This window comes from Periophthalmus magnuspinnatus, chromosome 14, assembly GCF_009829125.3.
Source record: "Periophthalmus magnuspinnatus isolate fPerMag1 chromosome 14, fPerMag1.2.pri, whole genome shotgun sequence".
In the NCBI taxonomy this organism is placed as follows: Eukaryota; Metazoa; Chordata; class Actinopteri; order Gobiiformes; family Gobiidae; genus Periophthalmus; species Periophthalmus magnuspinnatus.
The window spans coordinates 28,059,794-28,081,753 of record NC_047139.1 but is presented as its reverse complement, the minus strand read 5'-3'; the positions used below and the strand labels follow the sequence as shown (position 1 = coordinate 28,081,753).

The following is a 21,960-nucleotide window of genomic DNA, read 5'->3' as shown; positions in this document are numbered from 1 at the left end:
GAGTTGTCTGTGGTAAGTACATGAGAGAGACCACAGACAAATAAAGTTCTTTTAAACTGTATTTAGTGTGTAGATATTACTATCATGGCAGTGCGTGCACACTGACTATCGCAGACACAAACACCTTTTTGACTACACCTACTTGTATTTCCAGTTTGACTTGCCTTGGGGCTCATTCTTCATGTCACTCCCTGCTTCACTGTATTAAGTCATGACTTCAGTCTGCTCATATGATTAAAGGAGAAAGGTCCGCATACACAGCATTCACAGAATAGCTTTAAATCATACTGTCTTTATCTTATCAGTCTTACTGACTTCATTTAAATGGTGCAAACTCTGGAAAACCTAATTATTGCCCCAGTTCAAAGTGTTGTTACTTTTTTAAAAAACAATTTCAGTTCACCTCTGGTAATTACATTTACTTAAATGTAGGCGTAAAATGTAAAGAACCGCTCACAGCACAGTTCATGTCTCAAGCACATGTCCAACATGACTTGCCCTTATCCCAAAGCATGCAGGGAGCTGGAGTGAGCAGAGAATAATTTCCTGGTTAATATATAAATGATAGTGTTAGCTAGGTATTGCCAGGCCTGCTCCAAAGGGTCATTGTCCGGGCTTCCACCAACCTCTGAATCAGCCGCTGTGGACTTTGGAATGAAATGTCACTCTGGTTTACTTAACCAGAATAAACATAATTTAGATACCACTGTCAACGACCCCAATAAACCCTGCAAACATACAAGCTGTTACTATTTTGTCTATTTTATCATCTTTTTACAGACTATATTCATAATTACTACTTTGACTTGAGCTGTTGGACTTTACTCTAAGTTTGAAGCAGAGCTGAGGTCAGTGAAGCGTTTTGGGTCAAGTTCCTCTCAACTGTATCATGTAACTGAATATCACCAACACCAGTGAAAGCTGTGGCTCTGTGGCCTCCAGCTGTAACTCAGGGTCACATTACCCATGGTTCATTGTGTGCACACACAAACTCACACAAATTGGTTTTAAATGGTTTTGTTTGTACAGTTTGACCAATATTGACAAGTTTCTAAGTCACAAGAAGGTGCAGTTTAGGAAGAGTCACGAGCAGTACAGTACTGTTGACAGTTGACACTGTTTGGTCTGCAGATGTTGTGGCTAAAAGAGTTTCAGTGGCGTCTCATGAGACTAGCCTTGGGCTGTCCTCTCCCCTGTCTTCTGCATTATCAGCAGCAGCTGCATTTGGTGCAGAGGAGAATAACCTGTTACTAGTACCGAAAGGAATAAAAAAAGGTGAAATATGCTACTATTTGGAGAAAAGTTGCACCCATTTCTGCTGCAACCTCAAACTGTTCAAGTGTAAAAATAACATTTGCCACATGTGGAAGGGCAGTGGTTTTGCAACAGCCCTCTCTCAATGTGAGAAGAGGGGGAAGAGTGCAAACGCCCACAGACATGCTTCAAAGAACATGCATATTTTTACAGTTTGTTTCTTCAAGTTTGATTTTCTTAGCACTAAATACATTTAATTGGCACTTAACTCTGGTCTATACTATTAACTCTTCAATGGCAATTAATTGATCAAAATTCAATATATATTTCATTATACTGTAGTATATTATATATATATATATTTTTTTTTATAGCAAACATCATTAAATCCAGAGCTACCACATCACTAGCTACAAATCATATAGAACAATTTCTTGTTTAGATTTGTGTATTGTAGAAAAACAAAAAACAAACACATCTAAAATTAATTGGAAAAATAGCCACACTGGTCTTACTTAAGCACTTCATAAAAGATCTATATATTTATACTTTTGCTTGAATTAACAGAGTGAGATTAAGCTTTTGTGCCACATTGTTTCACTCTTTCTCTGCATACAGCCTTAAGACAAGGCCATACATACAAGTAAGATATGCGCAAGGATGTTTTCTCATTCTTTTTGAGGACAGGGTGACCAGAGACTACACACACTCATCGTGGGTGGGGAGGGAGATTTGAGGAGTTTGTGGACTCAAAGACATTCCAAAACAGTTCAAAACGGGTGCAGCACATGACCTGGGTGGGTGACAGGAGGAGGATGCAGTTAGCAGCTAGTGAGTCTGAGCTTTTCTTTCATCTTTGTCAATAAACACAACGGTTGTGAAAATAACTAATTCTGTCCCAAGAAACTAGACCAGAGCTGCAGAATGCATTATTCTTGTGAAAGTGCAGCCTGCATTAGTCTTTTTATAGAAGACTTTCCTGGTGCTCAGTGCTGAGGTGGCACGGGAGGAAGCTGAGCACTGTCATATAACACACAGAAGGAGTACAATATGTGTGACTGTGTGATAGAGCTGTTTGTCCTAGACCCATCCGTCATAAAACCACAAGAAATTCAATGACTTGATGACAGTCCTATGAAAAAAAATTTACTTTTTAAAGTTCTGGAACTGTTAATTCAAAGAAAACTTAGTGTCTACGTGACAGTTTATTGTGTTATTGCTGAATGTTGTTCCAGTGTGTACTAAACAAATGGATTAGCTCAGCAGCATATTTTCTGAGATTACTTGAAGGTGACTATTATTATCAATGACTGACTTTCAAGGTTAAACAGAAACAAGGCATAAAGAAGCTTTGGTATCTGGCCTTAAATCCCCCAGGACGAGTGAAAATTAAAACATCTCACTACCAGGAACACACAGTTTATTGTTACTAACTAGACATGTTCAAATCTGCCTTTACACAGTCAGTCCCATTCATAAACTGCTTGCCTGATAAATGATATATCTTCAAAAGAAGACACAGAAGAATTGTGGTTTAGCAAATCTGACTGAATATTTATCTTTATTAAAATCTGTGTGAAACTGCACCAGTTTAGGTGCATGTGCATACAAAATATGGGATTATACTGTTTGTAGCTTAAAGACGCCTTAGTGGTAATTAGAGACGTGGCGTGTGTAGCTGACACTTTCCCACTGTCCTGTGTTTTATCTCTTGTGTCAGAATGAAACTATGTTGGCAAGTTACTCAGGTGTTTTCAAAGGTGCTGACGACATACAGAAGCTATGGCTCCTTTTCTTTAATAGGTTTGGGCCCTTGGCCTTCTGAATGCTATAACATGAGAGGACCAGCCTTGCACCAGCTAAACACCTCATTATTTTCTACAGCTGCGGTCCTTATCTACCTCAGTGTCCGGTGGTGCCTGTGTTTGCTGTAACGAGTAAACATATCTGACACAAATGCTCTGTTTGCTCCTGTTGTCGTGCAGTAGCCTTGTCATTAGGCACATCAACACCATGAGCATGTTGAGGAACCACTGCTCTCTGTAGTCTACCTGGTGCTTGGGCTGTCCCAACATGACCAATGCATCATAAGAATGCAGCCCCCCTCACCCAACACAACATTTGGTCTGCTTGATAATAGGTGCGAACTAAGCTGTGTTCCTGCCATGCATTCAGTGGTTATATACCACTGTACTTTGGGGCAATCGATGGAAATTAGCCTTTGGCTATAATCCGGTGTGTTTACATTCATGTTGTATCATGTCTGTTCATTAGCATGCATTGTCCTAGTCAAATAAATAAAATATACCAAAATAATGCCTTAGTATCAGAATACTGTATAATAGTGTGAAGTACCTTTCACTAGATCAGAGTTACTGCTACATCCTGTGGTATTTCTCAACCCTCCCTCCTGCAGTTTGAAATTTCTAAATCAGTTAACGGTCACAGTGAATTACCTGTGTCACAATTCATTTGGGAGGAGTTCGGGGAGGCCATGGAGGAGGACTATCGGACGGCCTCAAAGAGATTCTGGCAAACCGTCCGACGCCTCAGGAGGGGAAAGCAGTGCTTCACCAACACTGTTTACAGTGCGGGTGGAGAGCTGCTGACCTCGACTGGGGATGTTGTCGGGCGGTGGAAGGAATACTTTGAGGATCTCCTCAATCCCACTGTCACGTCTTCCGAGGAGGAAGCAGAAACTGGGGACCCAGAGGCGGACTCGTCCATCACCCTGGCTGAAGTCACTGAGGTGGTTGGCAAGCTCCTCGGTGGCAAGGCTCCGGGGGTGGACGAGATCCGTCCTGAGTACCTCAAGTCTCTGGATGTTGTGGGACTGTCTTGGCTGACACGTCTCTGCAACATCGCGTGGCAGTCGGGGACAGTACCTGTGGAATGGCAGACCGGGGTGGTGGTCCCTCTGTATAAGAAGGGGGACCGGAGGGTGTGTTCCAATTACAGGGGAATCACACTCCTCAGCCTTCCCGGTAAGGTCTATTCCAGGGTACTGGAGAGGAGAATCCGACCGATAGTCGAACCTCGGATTCAGGAGGAGCAGTGTGGTTTTCGTCCTGGTCGTGGAACACTGGACCAGCTCTATACTCTCCATCGGGTCCTCGAGGGCTCATGGGAGTATGCCCAACCAGTCCACATGTGTTTTGTGGATCTGGAGAAGGCATTCGACCGTGTCCCTCGTGGTGTCCTTTGGGGGGTGCTCTGGGAGTATGGGGTCCGGGGCTCTTTGCTAAGGGCTGTCCGGTCCCTGTATGACCGGAGCAGGAGCTGTGTTCGCATTGCCGGCAGTAAGTCAGACCTGTTCCCAGTGCATGTTGGACTCCGCCAGGGCTGCCCTTTGTCACCGGTTCTGTTCATTATATTTATGGACAGAATTTCTAGGCGCAGCCAGGGGCCGGAGGGGGCCTGGTTTGGGAACCACAGGATTTCATCTCTGCTGTTTGCAGATGATGTTGTCCTGATGGCTTCTTCGAGCCAGGACCTGCAGCAGGCACTGGGGCAGTTTGCAGCCGAGTGTGAAGCGGCTGGGATGAGAATCAGCTCCTCCAAATCCGAGGCCATGGTTCTCGACCGGAAAAAGGTGGTTTGCTCTCTCCGGGTGGGTGGTGAGTCTCTGCCCCAAGTGGAGGAGTTCAAGTATCTCGGGGTCTTGTTCACGAGTGAGGGAAGGATGGAGCGGGAGATTGACAGGCGGATCGGTGCAGCGTCTGCAGTGATGCGGTCGCTGTATCGGTCCGTTGTGGTAAAGAAGGAGCTGAGCCGGAAGGCGAAGCTCTCGATTTACCGGTCAATCTACGTTCCTACCCTCACCTATGGTCATGAGCTTTGGGTAATGACCGAAAGGACAAGATCGCGGATACAAGCGGCTGAAATGGGCTTCCTCCGCAGAGTGGCCGGGCGCACCCTTAGGGATAGGGTGAGGAGCTCGGTCACACGGGAGGAGCTCGGAGTAGAGCCGCTGCTCCTACACGTTGAGAGGAACCAGCTGAGGTGTCTCGGGCATCTGCTCAGGATGCCTCCTGGACGCCTCCCTAGGGAGGTGTTCTGGGCATGTCCCACCGGGAGGAGGCCCCGGGGAAGACCCAGGACACGCTGGAGGGACTATGTCTCTCGGCTGGCCTGGGAACGCCTTGGGGTCCCACCGGAGGAGCTGGAGGACGTGTCCGGGGTGAGGGAAGTCTGGGAGTCCCTGCTTAGACTGCTGCCCCCGCGACCCGGCCCCGGATAAGTGGAAGAAAATGGATGGATGGATGGACAATTCATTTGTGTTTTGGTGAAATACAATTACACTATAATAGTGTTGTGTATCTGTTATCAGCAGTGTTTTTGTGAGGATCCATTCATCCCAAGGATCATTATCTCATTAGCAGCCGGAGGAAGTTCTTTGTTTTGTTTAAGTCATTAGTGCAAACCTGCTCATATGATCTATTTTCAGTCAGTTGTGTACAGCATTGTGCATTAAGTACTACGCTTCACCGATCGTCTTTTAAACAGCAGAAGACTTGTGTCCTAGAAATGAGGTCACCTTGTTAGGTGGCGGTGTGGGATTAGCTTCTTACTCCCCTGGTCCATATGTCTGAACTGCTGTTAACAGCTTAATTTATTGTACCTCTTCTCAGTTCTTAATGCAATGAGGAAAATCTTCTTCACACACATGGGCATTTTTGCAGAATCACTCCAAAGCATTTCTGTCAGTAATTGGCATTGCACCCACAATTTAAATTAAACTAGGAGTGATCTCAATAAGATGTCAGTAGTGATAAGTAGTGGGTACATTTACAAGGTCAGTAAAAGTCTGATTCTACAATAATCGGATAACATGAACAAAAGAAATCTAATCATCAAAACACCAGGTGATATGGGTCAGTTAATGTATTTTAAAATAACTTTTTCAGTCTTTTACTTTGTCACATTAGTTTATCCTAATTTTCCTTTTAAAATCTGCACAGATATGAACGATCAGAAAGAAATCCGATTACTTGAATCATCTCTAGCTGTTTACAGTTTGAATAATCCAATGACTCCAGAAATCAGATAATGATTAGAATTTTGGTGTGCATGTAAATATAGCCAGTGTTGCTTATTTTGTGATTTGTTTGCTAGATTTAACAGACTTTTGATTCACTGTATATGTAACTGTGTTGCTTAATCCATTAACTGAAATGGGCAGTGAAATCTTGTGCTTTGTTGGTCAACTGTGACTGAACCTACATCTTCTTTTGTGTATTTTACAGATGAGCGTGAAGCGGTTCAAAAGAAAACTTTCACCAAATGGGTAAACTCTCACTTGGGCAGAGTCACCTGTCGCATTGGTGACTTGTACACAGACCTGCGCGACGGCCGCATGCTAATCCGTTTGCTGGAAGTGCTGTCAGGAGAGCAACTGGTCAGTGTCCCCCAGAAAACCTCTTCCAACTTCCTCTTTCATGACCCACACTATAATACAAAAATGCCCTATCAGCTTATTTCTCGCTTGTGACACTCATGTGCACTGTATGTGGAGTGGTCTAGATTAGTCAATATTTGGGATTGCAAATGTCACAATTGATTCTAATATTTTAAAGGGAAAATTGGAGAATTTTAGAAAATGTGATATACATCAAAGTATACACCAAAAGAGCCTAAATGTAAATTAAATCTTTGCCACACTAATTATTTTTCTCTCAGAAAGTTTGATTTAGAAAAGCCAGTCACATACTACATATGAATGTATTATTTATGGTTAAAGTAAATATTCATTCTGAATAATGTAAATTATATATTATTATATCTATATATGCATTTGTATTTTATTTAATAAAAAATTGCCATTGTAACATGCGGAGAGACTCAAGACAAAAGTATTAGCAAGCTTTATTGAATTGAATGAGTTCTCTTTGGTGCTCAGACCCCGGCAGAAGACATTGCGATGAAGGGTGTGGCCGGTTAGATGATTTTTAGGAGATGTCTTCCCCCCAGGGCCTGGGCACAGGAGGTAGTAGAGGTGAGGCCGAGAAGAGTGAAGGGGACGAGGAGAAGATGAGAAACGGAAGGGGTGCTGGGGAGGAGGTGGGGCGGGCAGAAACCGAAGCGGCCGTGCATAAACCGAAGCGGCCGTGCATCTGCAATGGGAGTTTAAATTTGCAGACTGGAGGGGTGGCGAACAGCAGGGAAGAATAATTGGAGTGAGGTGATGAAGACTGAGGAGCAGGTAAACTCTGGAGAAGCACTGAGGTAGATGGGAGCACAGTTAGGTCTTCCAGGCTGAATTTACATTACCTCCATTTCAACGAACTCTTCTCTACAACTATTCCCCCACAGCCAAAGCCCACCAAGGGCCGTATGCGTATCCACTGCCTGGAAAATGTTGACAAAGCACTGCAGTTCCTCAAGGAGCAGAAAGTCCACCTTGAAAACATGGGGTCACATGACATTGTAGACGGGAACCACCGCCTCACTCTGGGTCTCATATGGACCATCATCCTGCGCTTCCAGGTAATTCCTTCTTCATTCAACAACCCATTCCAGAATGCAGCAGTCCCTCTGTGGAAGCTTACCCTTGACCCCTTAGGTCTCAGCTTGTTGTAAAGTTCATCCACTGGCAATTTGAAAAGGAAAAATGATGCTGCAGTGTAATTGACCACGCAATTATTAGCCAGTATGTCTCTGCAATCAATTTATTATCCAATGGAAAAAGCTGTACCTATCTTATCTGTTATTACATTGTTATTATTACATTAATATTATTTTTTACATTGTATTATAAAATACATTGTAATTTTAATGTTTTCAGATTCAGGACATCAGTGTGGAGACGGAGGATAACAAAGAGAAGAAATCTGCTAAAGATGCCCTTCTTCTTTGGTGCCAAATGAAAACTGCGGGGTAAAAGAAGGCAGTTTAAAAGGATTTTGATTTGAAACCCTCTTAATGTAACCTCTGATTACTGATGTAGCTCAGGGTTAGTGATCAATGTCTGATTTGACTTTTGCAGATATCCTAATGTCAACATCCACAACTTCACCACCAGCTGGAGAGATGGCATGGCATTCAATGCCATCGTGCACAAACACAGGTCAGTGACTTCTTGCTGCACATTTCTGTACTACGTATACCCAGATGCACTGATATGATATGAAGTTGTGTTCTGAAAATTTGCTTTTACTCTTCCCTATGTTTCAATTCACGTCTCAATTTGGGCCTTGTATTTTAAGATGACCTAGATCACAGAAAGACCACCCCACTTGTATCACACATATACTAATGCTGGCAGCACTCACTTGCACACCCTGCTGGCATTAATATCAGTTTTAATTTAGAGAATTTTACTATAATAAATTCAACTGGTTTATGGATTTGTCCATAACAATCATAAGTTGGTGTTTTGTATTGACAGAGATATATAGTGAGCAGATATATTCTTATTAAAAGTCTGTTTTGTGTGTTGTTTTGTATAGACCTGACCTGATTGAGTTTGACAACCTGAAAAGGTCCAATGCCCACTACAATCTTCAAAATGCATTTAATATAGCTGAAAAGGATCTTGGATTAACCAAGCTCTTGGATCCTGAAGGTAAGTTCTTGAAATGATCTTACACGTGGTGTATGTATTTATTACAACAACATTTGTTTTTATAGACGTTAATGTTGATCAGCCTGATGAGAAATCTATCATTACATATGTGGCTACATATTACCACTACTTCTCTAAGATGAAGGCTCTGGCAGTAGAGGGAAAACGAATTGGCAAGGTGGGAAACTTTGTGACAATAATGTTTTCTTTTATCAATGCAAAACTGAAGTGAAGTATTTGTCTCAGGTTTTGGACTACGCTATTGAAGCAGACCAACTGATTGATAAATACGAGACGTTGGCTTCGGAGCTGCTGCAGTGGATTGAGCAAACCATAGTGACTCTGAATGATCGGCAGCTGGCTAACTCTTTGAGTGCTGTGCAGAATCAGCTCCAGGCTTTTAACTCCTACAGAACTGTAGAGAAACCACCCAAGTGAGTCAAACTACATTCACTTTTATACTGCCATCTTTTATGTCCTACAGTGAGAATGCTCTGAAGATTATTGCTCATTATGTCCACATTGGAATGTTTATCTCCACAGATTCACTGAGAAAGGGAATTTGGAGGTTCTGCTGTTTACAATACAGAGTAAGATGCGAGCCAACAACCAGAAAGTATACATGCCAAGAGAAGGAAAACTCATATCTGACATCAATAAGGTATTCATTTCTGAAAACCCCTTTTCTACTGTGTACTTAAAAACATTTTAACAAGAACATTCTTTTACAAATATTTTTTTTGTGTCAATTCATGCAGGCCTGGGAAAGACTTGAAAAGGCAGAGCATGAGCGAGAGCTGGCACTGAGGAATGAGCTCATTCGACAGGAAAAGCTGGAGATGCTCGCTGCTCGATTTGATCGCAAAGCAGCAATGAGAGAGACCTGGCTCAGTGAAAACCAAAGACTGGTATCCCAGGTACAGTGCTAAAATACATTTAAAACAATAAGCCCTTTTCATAAATGTTACTACATTACATTTGCTTCTGTCATTAGGACAATTTTGGGACTGATCTTGGTGCTGTTGAGGCAGCCACACGTAAACATGAGGCTATTGAGACAGATATTGGAGCGTACTGGGAGCGTGTCGCTGCTGTAGAAGCTGTGGCTAAAGAGTTAGAAGCAGAGAGCTATCACGACGTGCGGCGTATACTGGCAAGAAGAGACAATGTGCTTCGACTGTGGGAGTACCTGAAAGAGCTCCTTGCTGCACGAAGGGAGCGGCTCAATGCTCACCGCGACCTGCAAAGACTGTTTCAGGAGATGCGCTACATTATGGACTGGATGGCTGACATGAAGGTAGGCGTAGTTTAGAATCAACTCTTACAAGTTACAAAACGTTGAAATTTCATGTTTGTTATTTACATTTTTTTTAGGGTCGCTTACAGTCTCAAGACAGCGGTAAACATTTACATGATGTATTAGACCTGCTGCAGAAGCACACACTGGTGGAGGCAGACATCTCTGCTCAGGCCGAGAGGATCAAGGGAGTTCAGGCAGCAGCCACTCGGTTCACTTCCTATGAACAAGGTGAGTCCAACACAGTCTCTAACCTAAAGTTTGTGTTTGTACCAAATGTGTAGAACAGCTCTGACTTTTAGTCGAATCTGTTCTAAATCTAGCCTACAAGCCATGTGAACCCGCTCTGGTGAGTGAGAAAGTGGAGCTGTTGGGTCGGGCCTATGAGGAGTTGGGTCACCTTGCCGGAATGCGGAAAGAGCGTCTTGAAGACTCACGGCGCTTGTGGCAGTTCATGTGGGATTTGGGAGAAGAAGCAGCATGGATCAGGGAGCAAGAGCAGATCCTGGCAAGTGGAGACTGTGGGCGAGACCTTTCCTCTGCTCTTCACCTGCTCAGCAAACATGAGGCTTTCAGAGATGAGATGGCTGCTCGCTATGGACCGCTCAGTCATAGTATTTCTGCTGGAGAGGCTTTGGTGAATGAGGGTCACTTTGGAGCACCAGAGGTCACAGAGAGAATCCAGGACATCCAGGCACAGTGGGCACATCTGGAGGAGGTAGACATCACTGCTCTTTCTTCTTTGTTTTTATGTTATCAGTGGAAGTTTTGTCTAATTAATACTCTTGTGTTAATTTATCTTTTCTAGACAACCAAGCTGAGAGAGCAACGTCTGAAGGAAGCTGTGGCTTTGCACCAGTTTGAAGCAGATGCTAATGACATGGAGGTATGGCTCATGGAGACTCTTCGACAAGTGTCCAGTCAGGAAGTCGGCCATGATGAGTTTTCTACTCAAACATTGGCTCGAAAACAGAGGGAAGTTGAGGAAGAGATCCATAGCCATCGCCCTCTGATTGACTCTTTGCATGAGCAAGCCCAGGCCTTGCCCCAAACCTACACAAGCTCTCCTCAGGTTGGTGTCATTTTAACTTTCATTACCGTAAGTCTGACATGTATCGACTATATCTCAAATCTATACTTTATTAGGTGGAAGGTCGCTTACCTGCGATTGAACAGCGCTATGAGGAACTAGAGATTCTGTCTGCAGCCCGTCGTCAGGCTCTGGAGGGGGCCTTGGCCCTCTATCGCATGTTCAGTGAAGCTGATGCCTGCCAGGTGTGGGTGGAGGAGAAAGAGCAGTGGCTACATGGCATGGAGATCCCTACCAAACTAGAAGACTTGGAGGTAGTGCAGCAGAGGTAAGTGGACTCTGTCAAGTCAGTTCAAATGTTTCTTAATGATTAGGCATTTATGACTGTATAAATGTTATATGTGTAGATTTGAGACACTGGAGCCAGAGATGAACAACGTGAGCAGTCGGGTTGATGATGTGAACCAGGTTGCTGAACAACTATTGAGCTCAGACAACTGCAACAAGGACCAAATACACCAGACCAAAGACCAGCTCAACAACAGGTCAGCTACCAGAGTTTCCTACTATAACATGAAGGGAAAACATCAAATAGTATGGGAAATATTTTATTTTAAAAAAAAATCTTAAATATGGTGCATTGCATTTGTGTAACAGATGGAAGGACTTTGAACAACTGGCTGGCCAAAAGAAACAAGCCCTGGACTCAGCACTTAACATCCAGAACTACCATCTTGAATGTAATGAGATCCAGACATGGATGAAGGAGAAGACCAAGGTGATCGAGTCGACACAGGGCTTGGGCAACGACCTGGCTGGAGTCATGGCTTTACAGCGCAAGCTCACCGGCATGGAGAGAGACCTGGAGGCCATTCAGGTACCGCTGAAATATCAACAAATAATGTACAGTATGTATTTAAGATTGAATTCCACTGAGATCTTTGTTCTCACAGGGAAAATTGGATGACTTGGAAAAAGAGGCAGAAAAGTTGGCTACAGAGCATCCAGATCAAGCAGGGGAGACACAGCGAAAACTTGCAGAAATTCAGGAAGTTTGGGAAGAACTGAACTCAACAATGAAGCGGCGTGAGGAGTCACTGGGTGAAGCCAGCAAGCTGCAAGGTTTCCTCCGAGATTTGGACGATTTTCAATCATGGCTTTCCCGTACCCAGACTGCCATAGCATCAGAAGACATCCCCACCTCTCTGCCTGAGGCGGAGAGTTTGCTAGCACAGCATGAAAGCATCAAGAATGAGGTGGACAACTACAAAGATGACTATGAGAAGATGCGTGCGGTCGGTGAAGAGGTGACTCAGGGTCAGACAGATGCTCAGTACATGTTCTTGGCCCAAAGGTTGCAGGCTCTTGACACAGGCTGGCATGAGCTTCGTCGTATGTGGGAGAACCACCACAGTCTCCTGGCACAAGCTTTTGATTTTCAGACTTTCCTCAGAGATGCAAAACAAGCAGAGGCTTTTCTCAACAGCCAAGTAAGTGTAAAAGACCCACAAAATAATACGAAATACAGCAAAAACATACACTCAGTATTCTGTTCTAGTTGTGGAGGCTGTCATCTGTTGATAGAAAATATAGTACTCTTTTACTGCATGTAAAGTGTGTGAATTGATTGAGTGTTAATTTAAATGTATAACACACGGGCTCCCCTTTTCTATACAACTCACTTTCTCATGCAAAACATTTGACAAAAAGATAACCAAAATCTTTATTTACTTGTCCCTGTAGGAGTATGTGCTGTCCCACACAGAGATGCCTACCAGTCTTCAAGGGGCAGAGGAGGCTATCAAGAAACATGAGGATTTCCTCACAACTACAGAGGCCAGTGAGGAGAAGATAACTGGTGTGGTGGAGGCAGGACGGAGACTCATTAACGACGGCAATGCAAACTCTGATAAGATCCAGGAGAAAGTGGATTCCATTCAGGAAAGGTCAGGGCAAAAGCAAAAAGTTTGATTTTCACAACAAACCACCAATTAAAACTTTTTTTTGTTTTTTAAATTTTATTTTAGGCATCTCAAGAATAAACAGGCTGCAAATGAGTTACTGTCCAAGCTCAAAGATAATCGAGAGCTTCAGCACTTCCTTCAAGATGGACAAGAAGTAAGACATTGTTTCATTTTATTTGAAAGTTATATGAAAATTTAACAACAAAATATTAGTAATTGCACCCTTATTTTCCTGTAGTTGACATTATGGATCAATGAAAAGATGCTAACCGCTCAGGACATGTCATATGATGAAGCTAGGAATCTTCACAGCAAATGGCAGAAGCATCAGGCTTTTATGGCAGAGCTGGCGTCCAACAAAGACTGGCTGGATAAAATTGATAAGGTTTGTGGTCTTCATTTGTGTGAGTTCTTACTCTGTCCCATGACATAGAAACATGTACTCAGGCTATTATTTGTCTTTCTTTGTTTACCAGGAGGGCCAGGCTCTTGTAGCTGAAAAGCCTGAGCTAAAGCCTGTAGTTGAGCAGACTCTGGAGGATCTGCAGAAACAGTGGGAGGAGCTGGAGAGCACCACTCGCACCAAAGCACAGTGCTTGTTTGATGCCAATAGGGCAGAACTTTTCACACAGAGTTGCTCAGCCCTTGATGTCTGGCTTAAAAACCTAGAGGGTCAGCTGCAAAGTGACGACTATGGAAAAGATTTAACCAGTGTTAACATATTGCTCAAAAAGCACCAGGTAGATGTTGTTTTTCAAAAAAAGTCCAGTGGAGTCAAATGTCTTGCCTCATAATACTGTACTGTTTTGTGAAGATGTTGGAGCATCAGATGGAGGTCAGAGAGAAGGAAGTGCAGTCTTTGCAGACCCAGGCCCAGGCACTCTCCCAGGAAGATGCTGGACTTGTGGAAGTTGATGGACAACAAAGAAGAGTAACTGATAGCTTTGCAATGCTCCAGGAGCCTCTGAAGCTGCGCAGACAGCAGCTGCTGGCCTCCAAAGAAGCTCATCAGTTCAACAGAGACTTGGAGGACGAAATTGTAAATTGGCATAAATAATTCAAAGATTAGTAAATTACCCAGCTATTAACTTTTTCTCCTTTTCACAGCTGTGGATAAAGGAGAGAATGCCATTGGCAACATCTTCAGACAATGGAAAGGACTTGCCCACAGTACAACTGTTAATCAAGAAGAATCAGGTACAGGGCAGATTTCTTCAAAATATAACATGTCTATAAAGTTACATCAGCATTTAAAATCAACCTCTCCTGTTTTATTGATTAGACCTTACAGAAGGAGATACAAGGCCATCAGCCGCGCATTGATGACATCCACAAACGAGGCCAGACTCAGAGCCAGGTGGACGGGGAGAGGCAGTCTGTGCTCACCGAGCGTCTCACTGAGCTGAAGGAGCTGTGGGACCAGCTGATGGCTGAGACCGACAATCGTCATGTACGTTTACTTGAGGCCCACCGCGCCCAACAGTTCTACGCTGATGCTGCCGAAGCAGAGGCTTGGATGGGAGAACAGGAGCTGCATATGATGTCTGAGGAAAAAGCTAAGGTATAAAAGATATGCATATATTACAAGAATAAAAGAGGCTGCAAATGAGTTATTGTTGAACTTTGTTGTTAAATGTATTCAACCACAATATGACAGGATGAACAAAGTGCATTAGTAATGGTCAAGAAGCACCAGATTTTGGAACAGGCTCTTGAAGACTACGCCCAGACTATTCACCAACTCGCCAACAGTAGTCGCCTCATGGTCACAAGTGAGCACCCAGAAAGGTGAGAACTACAAGTTACTGTGTCATTTATATTCAAGTTCTGCATAGATTATGAAAATTATAAAAACAATTTCTTTAACTCATTGCCAGTGAGCGAATAACGCTACGTCAAGCACAAGTGGACAAGCTGTATGCAGGGTTGAAGGATCTGGCTGAGGAGCGGCGTGGTCGGCTACAGGAGAGGTTACGACTGACGCAGCTGAAGCGTGAGGTAGATGACCTGGAGCAGTGGATTGCTGAGAGAGAAGTGGTTGCAGGCTCTCATGAACTTGGACAAGACTATGAACATGTCACTGTAAGTCTTTGTTACTTGAAAAATAAACTTAATTGTAATTGATCCAAGTATTAACCTTTTATCCTTGCTGATTTTTCAGATGTTAAGAGACAAGTTCCGTGAATTTGCCCGGGACACCAGCACTATCGGACAGGAGCGCGTTGATGGAGTGAATGCTCTGGCAGATGACCTGATAGAGTCGGGCCACCCTGAAAACGCCAGCGTGGCCGAGTGGAAGGACGGACTGAATGAGGCCTGGGCTGACCTTCTGGAGCTCATCGACACACGGACGCAGATGTTGGCTGCTTCATATGAGCTCCACCGCTTCCACCAGGACGCCATGGAAGTACTTGGACGAATTAAAGAGAAGAAGGAGGCTCTCCCCTCAGACCTGGGACGTGATCTGAACACAGTGCAACACCTACATCGACAGCACAACACCTTTGAAAATGACATCCAAGCTCTAAGTGGACAGGTAGCCTACACTTGACACTATAGTAACGTCATTTTGACTGGAAAAATGCTAACACTGCAGTAAATGTATTTACTCAGGTGAACCAGGTGCAAGATGATGCTGCACGGCTGCAGAAAGCCTACGCTGGGGAAAAAGCGGAGGATATTCAAAAGAGTGAACATGCAGTCACCTCTGCATGGGAGGGTCTTCTCGAGGCTGGAAAGTCTCGCAGGCTCCTTCTGCTGGACACTATTGAGAAGTTTCGCTTCTTTAACATGGTGCGAGATCTGATGCTGTGGATGGACGGTGTGAACTTACAGATAGACGCTCATGACAGCCCAAGGTCAGTGTCACCACATTAGATCATAATAAAATGTATGCAAATGTTGTATTCATTGTCCTCCTGTGCCTCTCTTTTTAGGGATGTGTCTTCTGCAGGACTTGTTATTGCTAATCATCAGGACATCAAATCAGAAATAGAGGCCAGAGCAGATAGTTTCACTGCCTGTATTGATATGGGAAAAGCTCTTATTAACAATAATCACTATGCATCAGATGAGGTATTTTGCAATACTTTTACACAGTAGTTGCACTATAGAAATACAGTTGCTGTAAAGTTTTGGTACAATTTTCCCATTCAACAGATAAGGGAAAAACTGAATCAGCTCCAAGAAAAGAGAGACAAGATAAACAATAAGTGGCAAGACAAGATGGACCATTTACAAATTGGTGTGTACACAACTATAAATCCACTGACAAATAATATCATTCATTGTTTGTAGGACTTTTTGACACTTGTTGTTGTTTTTTGGGGTTGTCTTTCTTTAGTGCTGGAAGTGTTGCAGTTTGGACGTGATGCGTATGTAGCAGAGTCATGGCTGGCAGGGCAGGAGCCTCTTGTGCGCGCAGCTGAACTTGGGTCAAATGTGGATGAGGTCGAGAGCCTTATCAAGAGGCACGAGGAATTTGAGAAACTAGCAGCATCGTGGGAGGAACGATTTGTTTTATTAGAGAAACTCACTACAGTAAGTTCAATCATTAGCTATATTGAAACGATGCTTTAGTTTCTTTGCTCACATATCTTTGACTGTTTTCAGCTTGAGGAAAAAGAGCTCCAGAGAAGGCGAGAGGAAGAAGAGAGAGCAAGGCGACCCCCCACACCTCCTCCGGTAGAAGCCCAGTCCGAGGCAGAAAGTCAACCACACGATTCTGCTGCCAGGTACACACAAATGTGAGAGAATACTGAAGCTGTAAAAACACAAGTGACTCAAATGGCCTTATATTTATTCTCACATAGAACAAGTCTGGACCAAACCACTCTGAACCAGTCTGTATCTGTGAATGGGGTACACAGCGACAATGACACTTCTCAGGTGAGACATGAAACATTTTTATATATACACAGGTTTTGACATTGGCTATGTACATGCACATCAGAAATCAGATTTCCGGACTTATCAGATTATTTAAATGTCATGAAAACAGTTACTACTTTTTTATTATCAGATTTCTTTTGTGTTCGTAAACACAATCTGCTCTAATTAGTGGGCTATCCAATTATCCTAGTTCTGTGTCATCTGTACCCAGTGACACTGCACTGTCCACCCCATGTTGTCTTTACATGTCATTAAATCGTTAGAAAAGTATCAATGTTTCGTTTGTTTAATCTGTATGTTAGTCCCTCATAAAATGTCCATTGATATGACATCTCATTTTGTTTGTGTACAAAATTGGTTTCAAATATCACCTGTCTTGGTCAGATTACAGTTCCAAATACAGCTGTTGAAAAAGATAAATTGTATTGGTGCTGCAAACAGTCATCATAATATGTTCCAATTGCGTCTTTACCAGCAGTCATTATCGGTATCAGTGTCAGTGGGAAAGAAATCTGAGCCTAAACGTGTCTATAAACCAAAGCAGCAGGACCGTGTGAGTACTATGGAGCTTCCCCAAACCCTTTGCTTAGATCCTGGCCCACTTCAGTGCTGTGTCCCCTGTAGAGAACCATCGCTACCATTGCTTCATTTGATCATGCACCTCCATCACTGGTGTGTTCCTGTTGCTTATAATCATAGATCTACCCTGTTTATAGCAATGTGTTCATACATGTATTTTGAGTCAGAGTAGAAATTATGAAGAATACTTTTGTGGCAAATGTGACAGTGTTTAATATAGTTACAATTGTATGTTTTTTTGTTTTTTTTTTACATAAATGTTATTGTAGTTTTAAGTTTGTTTATTTATTGCTGTATGTCTTAGTGGTTTTCAAGCCAAGTTTCATCCTGGCTTTCCATTTATGGCTATAAACTGGCTGTGTTGCTGTTCACTGCTTGTGCTCAGCCAGGTTTTCATTGCTGATCATTCATTAAATACTGTTTTGTTTTTTTTACTGCAGGGCTCAGAGTCCGAGTCTGTGAACGGACCTGGTCGGGACAGTGGACTGGCATCATCGCGGCTGGAACCTTCTGCAACGTTACCAAGCAGAGGAGCGGCTGAGTCCGAGCCAGAGGCCATGGAGGGCATGCTGTGTCGGAAACAAGAGATGGAATCCCACAACAAGAAGGCAGCCAGCAGGTGTGATACAGTGTATCATTTACAAAAATACTTTATAAACCTTAGATTAGCAGCACAGTACTCCAACTCTATCGCCTCTTGCTGTAGGTCGTGGCAGAATGTGTACTGTGTCGTGAGGAAAGGAATGCTGGGCTTCTATAAAGATGGAAAAAGTGCTAGTAACGGCATTCCTTACCATGGAGAGGTGCCCATAAGCCTTGGAGACTCGGTATGTGAGGTAGCACACGATTACAAGAAGAGGAAACACGTGTTCAAGCTCAGGTGAAAATACAGACAACCATCAAAGAAGCTTAAAAGGCATATTTGAAATAATTAAGAAATATCTAATCTACAGGCTGGGAGATGGAAAAGAGTACCTGTTCCAAGCAAAGGATGAGGTGAGATACTCTTTCAAATCAAATAAACACATGTCAAGCCTAAACTAAAAACTTTTAATGTGTCTAAAATTGCAATTCTAGTGTGCTGAGTGTTGTTTTTTGTTTCCACAGGCAGAGATGAGCTCCTGGATCCACTCCATCCACACTTCCATTCCACCGGCTGCAGCGGACTCGCCCTGTGGTCCTAAGGTTCTGAGCCGGGCCATGACAATGCCCCCCATATCCCCAAGTTCAGGCGAAGCCGGAGGCGTCACCATGCGCAACAAAGAAGGCAAAGAGAAGGATCGAGAAAAGAGGTTTAGCTTCTTTGGCAAAAAGAAGTAGAACATTTGTATAATCCTTGGATGCTACAGCGTCAAAATTTTAACAAACTGAACATGCAGAAAGTACCGAGGTTTCTCTCACGCAGTGCTCTCAGTGGAGATCCAGACAGAAGAATTTGCCGACAGCTGCTGTATGTGGCTCACAGAACATTTTCTTTCAGTTTGATTCTTCCCTTTTGCAGGATTTATGTGTCATCTTTATGTTAGCACATAATTTTCATCACATTTACCTGTGCCGTTTAGTGATAACCTCCTGATTTATTTACCTTTAAAGATCTAAATGACCTTTCAACTGCTGCATGAAAGGTCATTGATGACCTGTTGGGGGCTCTTCACTGTGGGGCACATCGTAGTTTTACTTGCTATCATTTAGGGAAGGATCAGCAGTCTATTTTGATATTGATGTTATTATTCTGACCAATAATATTGCTGTTGTTATTTTTATTTATCTTTTGGTTTGAAAAATAAACTAATGACTTTGACCGTAGATAATCTTGATTCATGTTGTGCAAAAAACACATCTGGATACATTAGCAAAGGATGTTTTGGCTTGCCCCTTGTACGTTTTAAAAAATAATGTTATTTTATTATAATTTTTTTTTTAAATTTTTTTTTAGGAAAGCCAGTTCATGAGGTTTTAAGAGAAAAGCTCTTTTATTTCTAGGTGTGTGCAGTAAGTGACCATGAAATTTACTGAGAAACACAATACCATATAGTATATTTAATTAAGTGTTTATTATTTTTATTTCACTTGCTTAAACCTTGCCTTTATTTTTTGTCATTTCCTTTTTCCAGCTTAATTAATGACTTTTAGTGTACAAAGCAGAGGGATTAGTTTTCTAGTGTGTGCGTGAGAGAGTTGTGGTGCTGTGAAGTTTGCACGTTTATGTTTCAATGGATCAAATATGGCCAGATGGACGCTGTTTTTTTCTGCGCGCAAATGCAGACGAACTCAGAAAGCCCTACTTGTATTTTTGGAATTGATATTGTTCTTTGCTTTTGATTTCTTAACGATACAATTGGTGATGTTTCTCATATTTCTGTTCTCGATCATTAAAGTTGAGGGCAGAGTGGACTCTAGACTAATGCTGAAGCACACTGTCTGATGGGGAGAGGAGCAGTGATGGGACCGGCAGTACAGAATGTGATGTACTGAGCCTTACTTGAACCCACTACACAAAATCACACCTTTGCCCCAGCCTCCATTCATACTGCCCTTAAAGAAGTTTCTTATAGAGAGAAAAATGTCAATTGTGCCCTGTGGCAATGATCTAATGTATGTCAGGGATTCAGGTTCAAACTGCAAAGTGAGATGTTAAAATGTGACAGAGGAAGACTCTTTTTTCTTTTAAACATTTGTTGTGCTAATTTGTGGCATGATTTTATATAGGTTTATATTTCTGTGTTTTAGCATTACTATACCACTGGGTTGGTGTACATGGACAACCCAAGTCTAAAACACATACAAGGCAGGGCTGATGCATACAATTTATAAAAATCAATGTGCTGGTCAGAATTAACGGGCAACATTTATAATTATAAAAAAAATATATACATAAATATTTTTAATCAAAATGTACCTTTATAATTTAACACAGGCATTTACAAATTTATGCAATTCATTCACTAAATATGACTGTACAGATCCAAAAGCCCATTGTGTTAAGAGTTATTACGTGGAATGTGCACAAAGTTCTGTAAACTAAAATGTTGGATTACAAATGTACTACCAAATGAATGTGTCCCCACTGGGACAGCCAAATACCCCCATTAAATATCAGAGCATGGACAAAGTTAATAGCACTTGATGTTTTAAGGCGTTCTTCAGGTAGATATGTTGTCTGTGACACTTTGATTTTGGTTTCTGGTGTCTAGCTTGAGTTAAATGGACTGAAACTAAACTACAATGTGAATAGAGTCATTGCATACATAGGTGAGCCAATGCAGTTCATGTAAATTGTGCACAATTTTGAATGGAGGCATGTTTAGTCCAAGCCAATCACCTTTTTAGAACAATCACCAATCTCAGAAGAGAACCAGTTAATATCAAGAGTTTAAGTTGACATAGTGTATTTTCTTACCTGCTCACTGGAATGTGAAGGACTCCAATTAGTTTGGCCAAATTGGTCACCTGAGGCAAAAATGATTATCCTTTCACAAACTCTCATTCACTGCTGCACGTTAATGGCACTGTATATTTAACACAGTTCTACTCAGTTTTTCTGGCAACCTGGTTTTGTGCAACTGTCATCGTCTGGCTATACAATGGTGTTGCATTTGGTACTCTATAAGAATAGCACTGTGCTGTTATTAAGCTTTGACCATTAAATTAACCTATTTTGCTGATAACCATACTTTTAACTTATTGAAGAACTTTTATTTGTAAGTATTCAATATGGGTAAACAGGGACTGGTAACAAGTTGAGCTTCCTTTTATAGAAGGCAAGAGACTAGTCATCAGATTGGAGTTTTTTATTTTTACATCTAGTTGTCGGTCTTGCAGCATTTGATAAATCTGTCAACCTACCTTCAAATATTCTCAATGCTTTTGATGAATGTCTGTTTCTCCCTCTGTAATTCAGAGATGTTATTGCCACTACAGTTAATTACTATTATTATCATTATTGCTACTGTTGTTACTATTACTACTACTGTTACTAATGCAACTTATTGCAAAAAGTATAACTTCTGTCCATTTTCAGGTACGTGTCTGTTATACCAGACCGCTTCCACACGATGTCAGTGTGCTGTGGAGCATTTTCATTACAAATTGGAAAATGTTTGTTGACTTGTGTATCGACATCTATTATTAGGAATAATAAAATATGGTTTAATCAAATAATGGTGTGTTTTGTTCTCTCTCTCAACAAGATATTACTAGGATAATTTTCATGTGATTTAATGTCCCGTACCATATGGGATTTGCAGTACAATTCCTTTTATTCTGTTATATTTTTATAGTGTGAAAACAACTTGTTTTGCTGTCTCAAAAAAAAAAGGAAAAAAAATCAATATATCCTTGTCTAAACAGACAATGTTTTGATCGGGTTCAATATTCTTGT

General features: G+C 42.2%; 1 protein-coding gene across 2 annotated transcripts in view; it reads left to right on the top strand.

Moving 5' to 3' along the window:
* LOC117381296 (spectrin beta chain, non-erythrocytic 1) overlaps positions 1-21,740 on the top strand; it is a 32,141-nt gene extending 10,401 nt beyond the window's left edge. For both annotated transcript variants that reach the window (XM_033978234.2, XM_033978233.2), the window contains 37 exons: positions 6,501-6,652; positions 7,567-7,740; positions 8,039-8,130; positions 8,240-8,320; positions 8,703-8,818; positions 8,884-8,996; positions 9,065-9,252; positions 9,362-9,479; positions 9,577-9,735; positions 9,813-10,115; positions 10,193-10,346; positions 10,439-10,833; positions 10,924-11,187; positions 11,262-11,473; positions 11,553-11,690; positions 11,803-12,022; positions 12,099-12,635; positions 12,889-13,091; positions 13,173-13,263; positions 13,348-13,494; positions 13,586-13,849; positions 13,924-14,148; positions 14,217-14,306; positions 14,392-14,670; positions 14,767-14,897; positions 14,987-15,191; positions 15,271-15,645; positions 15,723-15,967; positions 16,046-16,184; positions 16,269-16,353; positions 16,453-16,649; positions 16,722-16,843; positions 16,922-16,997; positions 18,020-18,198; positions 18,286-18,459; positions 18,533-18,575; positions 18,687-21,740. In XM_033978234.2, coding sequence (XP_033834125.1) covers positions 6,501-6,652; positions 7,567-7,740; positions 8,039-8,130; positions 8,240-8,320; positions 8,703-8,818; positions 8,884-8,996; positions 9,065-9,252; positions 9,362-9,479; positions 9,577-9,735; positions 9,813-10,115; positions 10,193-10,346; positions 10,439-10,833; positions 10,924-11,187; positions 11,262-11,473; positions 11,553-11,690; positions 11,803-12,022; positions 12,099-12,635; positions 12,889-13,091; positions 13,173-13,263; positions 13,348-13,494; positions 13,586-13,849; positions 13,924-14,148; positions 14,217-14,306; positions 14,392-14,670; positions 14,767-14,897; positions 14,987-15,191; positions 15,271-15,645; positions 15,723-15,967; positions 16,046-16,184; positions 16,269-16,353; positions 16,453-16,649; positions 16,722-16,843; positions 16,922-16,997; positions 18,020-18,198; positions 18,286-18,459; positions 18,533-18,575; positions 18,687-18,899 — 6,899 coding nt within the window. In that variant the 3' untranslated portion in view covers positions 18,900-21,740. The remainder of the gene's footprint in view (positions 1-6,500; positions 6,653-7,566; positions 7,741-8,038; positions 8,131-8,239; positions 8,321-8,702; positions 8,819-8,883; positions 8,997-9,064; positions 9,253-9,361; positions 9,480-9,576; positions 9,736-9,812; positions 10,116-10,192; positions 10,347-10,438; positions 10,834-10,923; positions 11,188-11,261; positions 11,474-11,552; positions 11,691-11,802; positions 12,023-12,098; positions 12,636-12,888; positions 13,092-13,172; positions 13,264-13,347; positions 13,495-13,585; positions 13,850-13,923; positions 14,149-14,216; positions 14,307-14,391; positions 14,671-14,766; positions 14,898-14,986; positions 15,192-15,270; positions 15,646-15,722; positions 15,968-16,045; positions 16,185-16,268; positions 16,354-16,452; positions 16,650-16,721; positions 16,844-16,921; positions 16,998-18,019; positions 18,199-18,285; positions 18,460-18,532; positions 18,576-18,686) is intronic.
* The last annotated feature ends 220 nt before the right edge of the window (positions 21,741-21,960 follow it).